The sequence below is a fragment of the Poecilia mexicana genome, unplaced genomic scaffold (genome assembly GCF_051168715.1).
Source record: "Poecilia mexicana isolate PSO_F unplaced genomic scaffold, ASM5116871v1 scaffold_18, whole genome shotgun sequence".
NCBI classification, from domain to species: domain Eukaryota; kingdom Metazoa; phylum Chordata; class Actinopteri; order Cyprinodontiformes; family Poeciliidae; genus Poecilia; species Poecilia mexicana.
In genome coordinates, this window is record NW_028263387.1 from 23,561,028 (window position 1) to 23,574,703 (window position 13,676).

The window sequence follows — 13,676 nt, forward strand, 5'->3', positions numbered from 1 at the left end:
GCCGATAAAAGACAAACCAACCGAATAAGTTTATTATATTTCATGTGATCCGTTTATATAATTTAGAGTTAGTTGGATAAAACATTTTACTTAAATACACGTTTCTTGTGAATAAGTGTAAAACACAACAATTAGTTCATGATTTGTTTCCCATATGTGCAATTATAACTTTTAACCTTCTGCAGGTTGTTTTCCTTTCTGAATCGTTCTGGTAGCTCAATGTTTTGCGTCTCCTGTCAGCATTAGACGCGGTTTTCCGATCTGCCTTGTAAACTCACACACACACTCACACACACGGTGTGTCCTTGCTACACACTCTGAAAAGAAAGAAAAACAAAAAATAATCCTTCTACACGTGCAGCTGGAAAATATAATGCAGATAAAAGTTTTGTTCAAACGAGTTTGGTTGATGATAATTTTGCCGCCACAGAAACATCAGGTTAGATTTAATGTTCTGATGAGGAAAATGTTAGATTGTAATGAATTAATATATAATAATAATGATATTAATCTGTTTATTGTTATTGTTTCAGTTTCCCGTTTTAAATCATCTCTAAAAACAGTCAGACGTATCGATCAGTTATTGTGTCTAAATGCTGAATCAGCTGATTGTTACTGATAAAATGATTTATTATTTTCACAGGTACATTTAGATAAACATTTTTTTAAACCAGCGGATAAAGCTAAACACAGAAACATCGCTCTGCTTTTACAGGCTGATGAAGTCTGAGAGGGAGGAGAAAAACTGAGGAGGAAAACTTTAAGGAAGGAGACAAAATACTTGGTAGATCTGGATTTACTAAATGTTTAAATGTTTGAGCTGAGATGACCTCACATTTCATTCTTCATCACTTTGGTAACCAGATCAGTTCCTGGTTGATGTGAACACAGCAAACCAGGCCCAGAGCATCACTCCTCCACCGCTGTGTCCTGTTGTCAATGGCAACCAATGTCTCTGGTCTGGCCTGAGGGTGGATGTAGTTTACCTTCTTCCTGTCTAAAAACTCAAAAGTTTTGTTACTGTAATCATTTTATCTGCTTTATTTTTTGTGTTTATGGTGTTAAAATGTTGTAAATAAATCAGATTTTATAGAAAGATGTCTGGACTCCATATTTTAACTTTTAGTTTTAAGTTTCTGCATTTTCTCAGCAGATTTGATCAAAACTGTCATTTAATTCATCTTTTTTCAGAGTTTAGATGTTCTAAACGTTTGTTTGATCAAAGAAATGAGATTTAAATCACTTAGTGGCTTAAATCTGGAGGTAAAAGCAGAGCCACTGCTTCACAGCTGAAATGTTTCTCTTTGTCCACATGGTGGCGCTCTAAGCTCTGACTAAAAGCTGCTCAGCAGCCAAAGTTAGATTTTCTCCTTTCTGTCTTTATTCAGTTCTGATGTGAAAAGTTTCCTTTAATTAAATGTGTTTATTCCTGATTATTAAATATTGATCTGATCAGATGATCAGCAGCTTCATCCTGATGCTTCACTCAGTTCTTCACTTCAGGTTGAGTTAATTATTTACTGACAGGTTGATGATGTCATTCAGTTGACTCAACACTCAGAACATAATTTGTAAATAATTTCTGCATTAACTGATCATAATGTAACAGATTCATATTTTTCTACTTCCTGTTTATTGATGTAACTTTAGATAAAAATCAAAGTTAGAAAAAAATCTCAAAACACTGAAAACATAAAGAGCAACAATTGATTTTTATTTGTCATTTTGCTCATTTTAGAGATAAAAATACAGAATCAATTCTTGGTGGTGGAGAGAAACTTTAGGTTTAAATTAATCTCATTAATTAGGATATAAATTACAAATCAGATCAGAGCTGGTCTGTGTATAAAAGATGAAATAAATAAAACAGGTAGAAAAGCTGCAGCAACAAAATAAAAGCATAAAATGACTGAAGGAAAACAGATGAAATGTTTCTGTGATCAGTAACAATAATCAATAATCTGAAGCTTCAACGTTTCATAACGGCTGCAGATCCATGTTGGATCCACTGGAGGTTCTAGAAAGTTCTAAGCTGAGAGTTTGGTTCTGATCTGATCTGGATCTGCTTCCTCGTTCATCTGCTTCATTAAATAAAGACGAAGAACCAACCCAGTAACCAGTGGAACCATCAGAACGGCTCCAACAATCAGTCCAACATGTTTGTTTCTGCTTCCATCTTCTTTTCTTCCCTCCTTGTTTTCTGTCAAACAGAATCAGAGCTGAAGGTCAGAATCCATTTCTCTTCATCTGCTGCTCTCAGACCAGCTGCTTCTGCAGCAGCTTTAGAAACACAAACATCTGGGCTGACAGGTTCACTGCAGAACCAGAACCACATCTGGCCTTAAAGGGATATTCCCCCTAGATTAGCCACAAAGACTCTGGAGACATTTTACCTTTAAGAAGATTCACTAATTGGACATTAAACCACTTTATGCAGCTTCCTTCTTTCACTGGAACATAGAAACCATGAAAACTCACCAGTAGGAGGCGCCACATCCAGGAAGACGGTCCCGATGGGGTCAGAGGTCAAAGTGCGTCTCTTCCTGCCGGTTGCTTCTCTCTGGAAAACCCGACACTCGTATGTTCCCGTGTCGTTGGTCGTCACGTTGCTCAGAAGCAAAGACACGTCTCCGTCCTCCATCCGTCTGTCCTGCAGCTCCACCCGCTTCCTAAAAGATGGATGCTGGTTCTCTGGGTCCGGCTGCTGGTCTCTGTACAGGAGGACATATTCTGGTTCCAGGTCCGGTCGGGTCCACTTCACAAACACAGCAGGTTTGTTGTTGGGGAGTCGGCATGGCAGAGAGACGATCTGTCCAGGAACAGCTGAGATGTTTTTATGAACTACAGGACAGAGAAACAATGACAAAGGGTCATGACAAGACAAATCATGGCGGTTAAAACCCGTGACTCTTCAGCTCATGTTATAATTCACTTCCCACCAACAGTTTGACCTACATAAACTCAAACATCAAGTTCTGAAATAATTCATTCAACCCACTCAAGTCAATGATAATTCACTGAGTTGAAATTAACTTTTATAGACACATTAAATGTTTTCTCAGCAACAATTGTTGATATATTTTCTTTACACTGTATTGTGCTGTATTGTTTTATCACCACAAGGGGGCAGTAATCATATTTTTCTAAACAGCCATAAGTTCTCACCACCGGTCCAGTTGTTCCTCATTCTGAACAAAACATTTAACATTTTGATCATGATTGTCGTTGCTAATACACTAATACCTGTAACAATGGTAAAAACCTGAGTACCAGAATTTAAACTCATTGATCACAGAGATGTCCAATTTTATTAGAAGGATAATAAATATGGAAAAGTCATGAATAGTTTCCTCTATAATAGAAATGCAACATCTTTCACTAATAACCAGGTTTCTGATGTTTTTCCTCTCTAATTATAGCAAAGTGATTTTATTGAAAAGTTGCTTTAAAAACAAACATTCAGCAAATGCAGAGAAAGAAAATAATCCCCATTTTACTTCTGCAATACCGGTTCATGACCACAGGGTGGCAGTAGAGATCTTTTTTGAACAATGTTTTTCTTCGCCTCACCACCAGAACATGAAAGACTCCCATGTTCCAGTTCTCAGTGTGTCTGCTCCTCTCTTTCCCTCTCTGTCTCCTCAGCAGCAACATTTGTAGTGAATGTGACCCAGAGCAGCTATGAGGCAGAGGAGAACCACAGCATCACTCTGGAGTGGACCTTCACCACCAGGACTCAGGGGTCCTACAGGGAACTGTTCATCTACTGTGAATTTAGAACCTCAGTGAAGAGACGGGATAATATATGTTCATCGTGATGGAGTTGAGTTTCCAGAGTCTCAGCATGATCAGTTTTCAGGACGAGTCCAGAGTGACAAAGACGTCCTCAGAGAAGGACGAATCAGACTCCATGTGTCCAGACTGAGGACTGAAGACTCTGGTCTGTATTGGTGTGACATGAAAACTGAAGATGGATTCGGCTCTGCAACATGTCGACTCAACGTTACTGGTGAGGAGAAATGATAATAAAACATTTTTGTTTAATAGTTAAATTCTTAAGATCTGTTTAATGAACCTTCATCTTCATCATGAATCCTCCTGGATCTCAGTTTTCATCAAATATTAATAAATATTTCTGGTTTCTCTCCAGCAGCTGCTGATCAGATCCAAACTCAGAGACCAACTTTGACTCCAGAACCAGAGACGATGAAGGAGCATCATCTTCATCATTCTGGGATCAATAGCAGCTCTAATTAAAAGTTGATTTTGCGTTTCAGGAAGAGAAGAAAGGGAAACAAAGATAATCATTCAACAAATGTAGTTTGAAAATATAATGCAAGTAAAAGTTTTGTTCACTTGAGTTTAGTTGATTAATGATTTTGTCGCCACAGCAACACCAGGTTAGATTTAATTAAACTGATGAATAAAATGTTAGATTGTAATGAATTAATATATTCTAATAATGATGATCAGTTTATTGTTATTGTTTCAGTTTCCTGCTTTAAATAATTTCTAAATGTTTTCTGACTTGGACGTATTGATCAGTTATTGATGGATCAGCTGATTGTTACTGATAAAGTGATTTATTATTTTCACAGGTATATTTTAATAAATATTTTTATAAATATGTTATGAAGAAAAAACACAATGAAGACTTTGACTGTTATAAAGGTCAATATTTCATTGCTTTCAAGTGATGATTTTTATACTTATAATACATTTTAAAGATGAACATGAAACATTAAAGGTGTTTTTTTACATATATTTTCATCCTCAATGTTTGTTTTTGTATAAAATTTATGAATGTAAATGTTGAGGTTTTATTTCAGAACCATTAATTCTTCAACATGTCCAAAGTTTTCTCAGTGTTTCAACTCAAATCTTCTCGAGTTTAATTTCTGATAACATGATTTTTCTGTAATTTTTATCAATGAACAGAAACTGAACTTTTATTAAAACCTGCTTGTTTTTCCACCAGCTGTGTCTCCATCTTGTTCTCCCTGAATGAATCTCTCTCTGTTTGCTTGTTTCCTCTTTAATGTCTCATCATGACTCCATCGTCTCCTCATTGGTTTCTGGATCCTGTGGTCAGGAAGCAGCAGCTGCTGCTCTCAGCCTCCTGAAACATCCTGAAGCTCAGCTGCTGATCTCTGATCAGCTCAGCATCCTGAAGCCTTCAGATCAGGAGTTTCTCTGCTGGTCCTGATGCTGCAGACGCTCTCAGACCAGCAGAGGCTGAACCTCACAGTCCTTCAGACCCAGAGGTCGGCATGGAAACCAGCTGATAAAGCTAAACACAGAAACATCGCTCTGCTTTTACAGGCGGATAAAGTCAGAGATGGAGGAGAAAAACTGGAAGGAAAACTTTAAGGATGGAGATGAAATACTTGGTAGATCTGGATTTACTAAATGTTTAAATGTTTTAAAAATTTATGTAACCAAGTTGCAGTTTGAGGAACTTTGATCTCATGTTGGATGAAACATTTTCTCTTTCTGTAATTTATTCTCATGTTACAATTCATATAAATCAGCAAAAAACTGTTTGGGTGAAAAAAGAAAAAGTTTTGAATCTTCATTATATTCATATTTTTCCAAACAAACAAACTACAGTTTAGATTTCTGACCTTTATGATAAATTCAAAGAAACATTTCCAAGTTGAAAATATTTCCTTCATGTTTTTCTGTAACTTTAATGTCAGTAAATCAATAAACTGATTGCCAACATCTGTCTGTGTGAACTTGTGGAGTTTTAAAGGTAAATTTCTACATAGTTTGTAGAAATCTCAGAGCAGCTGGAAAATATTCATAATGTGAAAAAATGTTAAAAGAGGTTAAGAAGTAAAGATGTACAAATATTTGCTGATATTTTTTATCACAGGAGAAAATGACAGAAATATTAATAAATGAGTAATTAGTGTTTTAATCTCGACACACAGGTGGTCATGATATGAGCTGATAGTCTGTTGGATTATAAAAACTGATATTATTATTATTAAGCTTCTGTGATGATGCTTAAAAATGATCAAAACAGCAAAATTAATCATTTAAATAACAGAAGTTTTATAAAGCAGCAAAAATTCTACAAAAAAAACTGATCAGCTGATCGATCATCAGATATTTAACATTTCTGGTGGTTTTGAAGCAGCAGCTCCTCTTCATCACTTTCTATAAACTCATTTAGCCTTAATTTGGGTTTTACTTTCTGTTTTTTCAAACATGTTATATAAACAACAAAACAAACCGATTAATTGTAAATTAAATAAACTTAACAGTGAATCTTAATGATGGACAAAGAATAAAACAGAACAAATGAATCTGAACTGATCCAGTCAGTCCGTCACTCAGACCTTCAGCTCTATGAGCTCTCAGTTCCTAACTCCACCACCAGGTGGCGCTCCAGTATAACCCTGATGGTAGAACTGGTCTGAGGTCAGATCCAGCAGCTGGATTGGTTCTGCTGAGTCCAAACAGCTGCAGCTCATGTTGATGTTAAAAGGTTCTGCAGTGAATCAGGTTCTGACAACATGAGGGAAGAAATCTGGATTTATTTGGTAAACCACTGAGTAACTGATAATAACACCTGATTTAATATTCAAAATGTGTCCTCAGAAAACTAAAAGTATAAAAGTTATGTGAACATTCTGGTATTTTACAGAGTATTACCAAAATATTTATAGAAATAAGGTGTTAGGTGTGGAGGCTGGTTCTAGACCAGATTTACCATGAGGGTCAGTGTTTTTTGAAAGAAAAAAAACAGAGCAATATTTCATCATTTGATATAATAAGTGAACCAAAGAGCCACTTGTGTCTCCAGAGATCCATGTTGCAGATCCCTGGCAGATGGAAAGTATGATTATAGCAGCTAAAAGTGCAGCACTATAATTTTTAATTCATTGTTAAAGTAAAATTGTGAAGGTTAAAAAAATCCACCACTGAGTATTAGCATAAGACATTTATTTAGTATAACTTCTTTGGTCCCCTGTTGGCCCCCATCTAGATCCGCCTCTGGGCTGCAGGTCTGCGTCTGGTGCATTAATGATCACTGAACAATGAATTAATAAGATATATAAACATTTCTAAATAAAACATACAGAAAGCATTAGCAAACCTTTTAAATGTGTTGACAAAGCACCCTGAGAAATAAGCTTTTTATTCTTTCAGTTTTTTTAAAGAGCTAACAAATTCTTCTTTACTTTTCTTTGACTTGAAGAGCATAACATTAGTAGACACAAATAATCAGGGCTCCACTGTTTTACTGTCTGTTGATCCAGCATTTAGATGACCTTTGAACTGTTGATCATCTCTGAACTTAATGTAAGTGATACAGAGTAAAAGTGATGAAGCCTCAAAATTAAAACTTGAGTTTCTTTGAAAAAAATCATTAGTTGTTCACTTTGTAGTGACTAAAATGCCAAATTCTATGCTACTAGTTTCTGTTGTTCCTGGTAGGTTTTAGTTTTGCTCAATCAAAAGTCGCTATGCAGGTCTTCATTTTAACCTGTAATCATAAAGTTATGTATTTTCTTCACAATGTTCATTTTCTTTCCATTTGCATTTAGAACCAAATAAATTCAACATAAAAGTCGAGTCAAATTTATTTATACAGCACATTTCAGTAGCAAGGTAGTCCAAAGTGCTTTACAAGATAAAAACACAAAAATACAAATAAACAAATGACAGTTTGTCTCTTCTCATTAACAACACCTGAGCAGAATCACACTTGACCTTAAGTAATCCCTTCCACCTTTCCAACAAACTTGGTACACAAAATGAAATAGTGACGAGAAACACAGAAAATAAGATAAATGATTTCTACACGCTTTATAAAACAAGTGTTCAAAAGTAAAATAAAAAGAGCAGGCTGGTGTAAAAAATCCCTTTGGTAGATTGACACATCTTGTGACAGTTTTCAATCTGCTTTGTTTCTATTCAAAGCAGCACTTACCGGAACGAAGGGAAATTAATGTTTTCTTTTCATTTTTAACTTTAAAAGAAGTTTCAAGGTGCCCAATCCACTCATGGGATGGGAGTTCTGTGTACTTGACAAATGAAGACAAAATTAAAATCATAATGATTTTAACAGTAGATATCTTGACAGCGCTTAAACTATGATTTCATCATTGTCACGCCCATCTCGAAGGCGAGGACAAAAAGGGAGACAGACGAGCGGATCTATAGAAACAATTATTTATTTGATAACAAAAATACGCTCTGTGAGATCAGGCCAGCCAGTCAGAGAGAAGTGTGGACCAATGCTGCTCGTTCCGGACGGGTCCGGAGGGCAATCAAGCAGACCGTGACTGGCTAGTCGTCCACTTTTATCATCTACCGGTGTGTGCAATTACCAGTCCATCTACCTGCTTCCTGAAAAAAAAACAAGAACAAACATGTAGAGGACTAGAGACACCTACTGGACAGGAGGGGATCGTCACATCATCAGCAATACAGAAGTGAGGTTTTGTTTTGGTTCTTAGCTGTGACTCATCCAACAGGTTCAGTGAAATAACAGCATCCTCATTTTGATGTTTCAGTTCTTTTAAGAGCTAACTTAATTTGTTTTTGTTTATTAAACTCTTGAAGATATGAGAAAATTAATGAAAAGTTAACACAACTTGTTACCGTGTGTTTATTTTTCACAAAAACACATTTGACTTGAACAGTAGAAGTTAGTAGACACAGCTAATCATGGCTCGACTGTTTTACTGTATGTTAATGACTTTTGAAATGTAGCTGATAGCGGAAGTTTAGGCTGGAAGACCGCCCCCTCCGTCCGCCCATCGACGTCAAGCTCATTCTCCGACCTCAGCGCTGGACCTCACCCAGCGCGTTCAATCAGCACACCCAAGCCATCAGCTGCTTCCTACTTGCGTTCAACCCTCCACCTCCCCTTCTCCACCCACATCCATTGGCTCTCTAGGATGGCACCCTTTCATGACCTCCACCACCAGTCAGGCCCCGGGAGAGAGCATCCCTAATCAGTTATCGGGATGTTGTTGAGAACGAGAATCTCAATCGATGAATCATAATTTGTATTGACACACGGAGCATAAAATCAGCCAAGAAAAGCATTCAGACTTTACTTATTTTATTCACTTTCAGCGCTGAAAGGAGACGCTTTACCATTACATCCGAGAAGAGTTTCTAAAAAAGTCTGTGCAGCGTCTGAGGAGAAAGAGGAGGGCAGCTGATTATATGGACTGAAGACACTCCCTGAAATCACACCATGTCTCTGTGGCCTGATAAGTTTCTGTTTCTCGTGAGAAATGGACCTCTGTGTCTAACAGAATCAAAAATGTAACTCTTTACTATGGGCCCTTTATCTAACAGCGTGTGGCTCTTTCTCGGCCTGGTAAAGCGTCTCAACGATGTTCATTGAGTTCACATCAAATCTCAGCTCCAATCAGCTGCTGGGGCCATGTGCCAAAGAACTGTTATTCATTCCTGTCATTAAATCTTTTAATTGTTCCTTTTTCTCGGTCTGAGTCTTTCCAGATTGAACTGGTGATAATACCTGAACACAATGTAACTGGTACAGAATAAAAATAATGCAGTTAAAACCCTTAACAGGATTCATTCTGGAAGCTTTCAGGTGAACTTAAAGGGTGGAAGAAATTAAGTTAACAAACCAGTTTTAATATCTGATTGGACAGAACCCCAAAAACCCTAAGAGAGAAAAGGCCCGAGGTAATTTAACCGCTTGGAGGAAAACTGACTCTGGATGTTCCTGAAGGCACCACAGAGGATCTCAGCTGATCTAGTTGAGGAGTTTCTTCACCAAATGTTTTCATGGTTTCATGATCTGTGTCTGCAGAGCAGCAGAAAACAGCAGAACCTTCATCGCCTCCTCTTCACTTCTCTCTTCCTCTTCACACTGATTCTGGTTCTGAATGTGGTTCTGGTGGAGATCAGAGGAGGAAACAGACCAGAACCTGGTTCTGTCAGACTGTTGGACTTTAGATGACAGGAGAACAGATCCATCCGTCTGTTTCTCTTTCCTTCCTTCAGTTTCTCCTCTGTCAGAATTTCAGAGCAGTTTGGTTTCATGTTATTGTTGATCTGCTGTCAACAATAACATTAAATCTAAATCTATTTTCTGAGATCTGAACTGAATCTATTCAGAGAAACTCTGAAAATGGAATATTATAAAAGTTGCTATTGTTGTTTTAAAAAATAACATTTAATGTATGCAACTTCATATCTTAAAATAAGATATAATAATTTCCAAATCTTTTGGTAGAAGATTGAAATGAGCAAGAGTTAATTAAAAAGAAAATAAACAGTTGGAGTAAAACTTCTGTTAAAATATTGTGTTCTGTCACTTTAAGAACAAACAATTATTGTGTAGTTTGTATGTAATGTACATAGAAACTACACACTACTATATATATATATATATATATATATATATATATATATATATATATATATATATATATATATATATATATATATATATATATATATATATATATATATATATCATCTCCATCTCCATCTTCTATTAATCCTCCTGGATCTCAGTTTCCAATAAATATTAATAAATATTTCTGGTTTCTCTCCAGCAGCTGCTGATCAGATCCAAACTCAGAGACCAACTTTGACTCCAGAACCAGAGAGAGGAAGGACCATCATCTTCATCCCTCTGGGACTGACAGCTACTCAGCTACTTTCCATCTGCATAGAGATGTTCTGGTTCTGACCCTTCCAGCTGCAGCTGGTTCTGCTGGTTGCTCAACCAGAACCTGAAACCAGAACCCTGATCTGAGCTGATTTCAGCTGCAGCAGCTGATGAACCAGTGAAGCTCTGGTTCTGCTCCACTGGTTCTGGTTCTGATGGTTCTGCTGAAATAAATCCAGATTTCTTCCCTCATGTTGTCAGAACCTGATTCACTGCAGAACCTTTTAACATCAACATGAGCTGCAGCTGTTTGGACTCAGCAGAACCAATCCAGCCGCTGGATCTGACCTCAGACCAGTTCTACCATCAGGGTTATACTGGAGCGCCACCTGGTGGTGGAGTTAGGAACTGTGAGCTCATAGAGCTGAAGGTCTGAGTGACGGACTGACTGGATCAGTTCAGATTCATTTGTTCTGGTTTTATTCTTTGTCCATCATCAATGTTAAGCCCAATTTTAATTTTAATTTATGTATTAAAATGATAAAATTATTAATTCTGCTGTTTTCCTTTTCTTTTCTACATTAGCATTAACACAAAAGCTTTTATGAATATAATATTAGTATGTAGATGTTATAATTACAAGTCAACATGCATTATACAGAATATTAGTCTGTATAATACATGTCATAAAGATGATAATCTAAAAACTGTAGTTTGTGTTTGGAAAAATATGAATATAATGAAGAATTTGGACACATTTAAGGTTATTTATTTATTTATTTTTTACCCAGAAAGTTTTCTGCTAATGTATATGAAATGTAACATGAGAGTAAATTACAGAAAGAGAAAATGTTTTATTCATTATGAGAGTAAAGCAGCTGGTTTGATGCTCAGACTGTCTGTCACATCAGTGATCAATAAAGTTTATTGAAAGAATCTGGAGAATTAAAGTTCATGTATTGAACCACCAACAGATTATATAGAATAATGAAACCAATCAGGTCAAAATTTGACCTTAATGAATTTTTTTTATGTTTTAACACCCAGAAATGATCATTTGTTTGTTTTTGTTCATTTTTATGAAGCCAGTTGTGCATCAAGCCAGCAGGTCGTCATCATGTTGAAAACTCAGTTTAAAGACCTAAAGATCAGATTCTTTGATTTAGAAACAAAAATCATCTCAAGTTCATTCAGCATTTTCATCTTTTCTGCTGCTTTGAACTGAAACTGAACATCATGGCAGCTGAGTCGTCGATTCAGGGGCTTGAAACATCATCTATGATTATTGTCTCAATATTAGAGATAATAATAAGCTGTAACATCTGAAGTTCAGTTCTTCAAACTGAGGCTGAACTAAACATCTTATTTTCAGTCGTGTGTCGACCAGGAGATGCTCTGAACATAAACCGTCTTGGAGCTTCATTTTGATCTGTGGAACATTTTCACACAATGTTCTTTATGCTTAAAGGGTCAGCAAAGGTCGGCCATGTTTACTGCTTCAGTCATTTAATTGGCTCCTTTTTGGTCAAGATTTTCTTCAATCTTTTCTTCTTGTAGAGCCGACATGAGGAGCATCACCTTAGCAACAAGGTCATAAAAGTGCATTTCTGATCAATAAGATGGAGCAGCTGGATCAAACACAAAATGTTATAAATATATATAATGCAAGATTTTAAATAATGAATTGAATATAACACATTTGAATAGACAGTTATTCAAAATGGAATCACTGCAGATTAGCAGTCAATAGTACTTTATACTCAACACGCCATTATATTTTAACTTGTCATATTGAAACCAGTTTAAAAAACATTTTAAAGTATTCAGGTTCTATAAATCAGGCTGCACAGTGGTGCAGTGGGTAGAGCTGTTGCCTTACAGCAAGAAGGTTCTGGGTTCGATTTCCAGCTGGGGTCTTTCTGCATGGAGTTTGCATGTTCTCCCTGTGCAGGGTGGGTTCTCCCTGGGTACTCCAGCTTCCTCCCACAGTCCAGAAACAGGTTGTTTGTCTCTGTGTTGCCCTGTGACGGACCTGTCCAGGGTGACCCCACCACTCGCCTGTTGACCTCTGGAGACAGCAGCAGTTAAAGCTGGTCATTAGAGACATGAAGTAACATCAGAAAGTAAAAATGGTTTTATTTTAATCAGCTGGATCAAATGATTCATTTTGGTGACATTTTTTACATGGTGCTTGAAACAAAAATTAATCTGTTCCACTAACTGTAAAAAGTAAGTAAGAGTTTTGTTCTCTTCCTCCTTCAGGCTTTCAGATGTGATGCAGTTTAAATTAGACAGCAGAGAAAAACTACCAACCCCCATGTTAACACAGTGGAATATCTACTAGGCGTGTCTGAATTTGTCCTTTTGTGTGTTTTTTGACAAAGCAAGGAACACATTCCTGAGCTTGCTCTCTGAGCTGAGCTGAGCAAGCTCAGGAATGTGTTCCTGAGAAACACAGGTGTGTTTCTCAGGAACACACCTGTGTTTCTCATGTGTTCCTGAGAAACACATGAACACATGAACATGTGTTCATGTGTTCCTGTGTTTCTCATGTGTTCCTGAGAAACACAGGAACACATTCCTGAGCTTTCTCTCTGAGCTGAGCTGAGCAAACTCAGGAATGTGTTCCTGAGAAACACAGGTGTGTTTCTCAGGAAACACACCTGTGTTTCTCATGTGTTCCTGAGAAACACAGGAACACATGTGTTCCTGAGCTTTTGAGAAACACATGTGTTCCTGAGAAACACAGGAACACATGAACATGTGTTCCTGTGTTCCTGAGAAACACAGGAACACATTCCTGAGCTTGCTCTCTGAGCTGAGCTGAGCAAGCTCAGGAATGTGTTCCTGAGAAACACAGGTGTGTTTCTCAGGAACACACCTGTGTTTCTCATGTGTTCCTGAGAAACACAGGAACACAGGAACATGTGTTCCTGTGTTCCTGAGAAACACAGGAACACATGTTCATGTGTTCCTGTGTTTCTCAGGAACACATTCCTTTTTATTATTTCTGATTTTTATCTCCAGGTTGAGCTGCTCAAGTTTTATTGACTCTAAG

The 13,676-nt window shown here is 37.0% G+C and overlaps 2 protein-coding genes across 2 annotated transcripts in view; one reads left to right on the forward strand and one right to left on the reverse strand.

The window, feature by feature from the left end:
- Positions 1-13,676, forward strand: part of LOC148154248 (CD276 antigen-like) — a 30,409-nt gene that overhangs the window by 2,760 nt on the left and 13,973 nt on the right. The window lies entirely within an intron of this gene.
- LOC148154249 (myelin-oligodendrocyte glycoprotein-like) lies at positions 1,694-3,187 on the reverse strand. Its single transcript, XM_088015957.1, has 3 exons — positions 3,166-3,187; positions 2,479-2,841; positions 1,694-2,200 (listed from the first exon to the last, which is right to left on the reverse strand). Exons 1-3 carry the CDS (start codon positions 3,185-3,187, stop codon positions 2,028-2,030), a joined length of 558 nt encoding a protein of 185 aa, XP_087872083.1. The 3' UTR covers positions 1,694-2,027.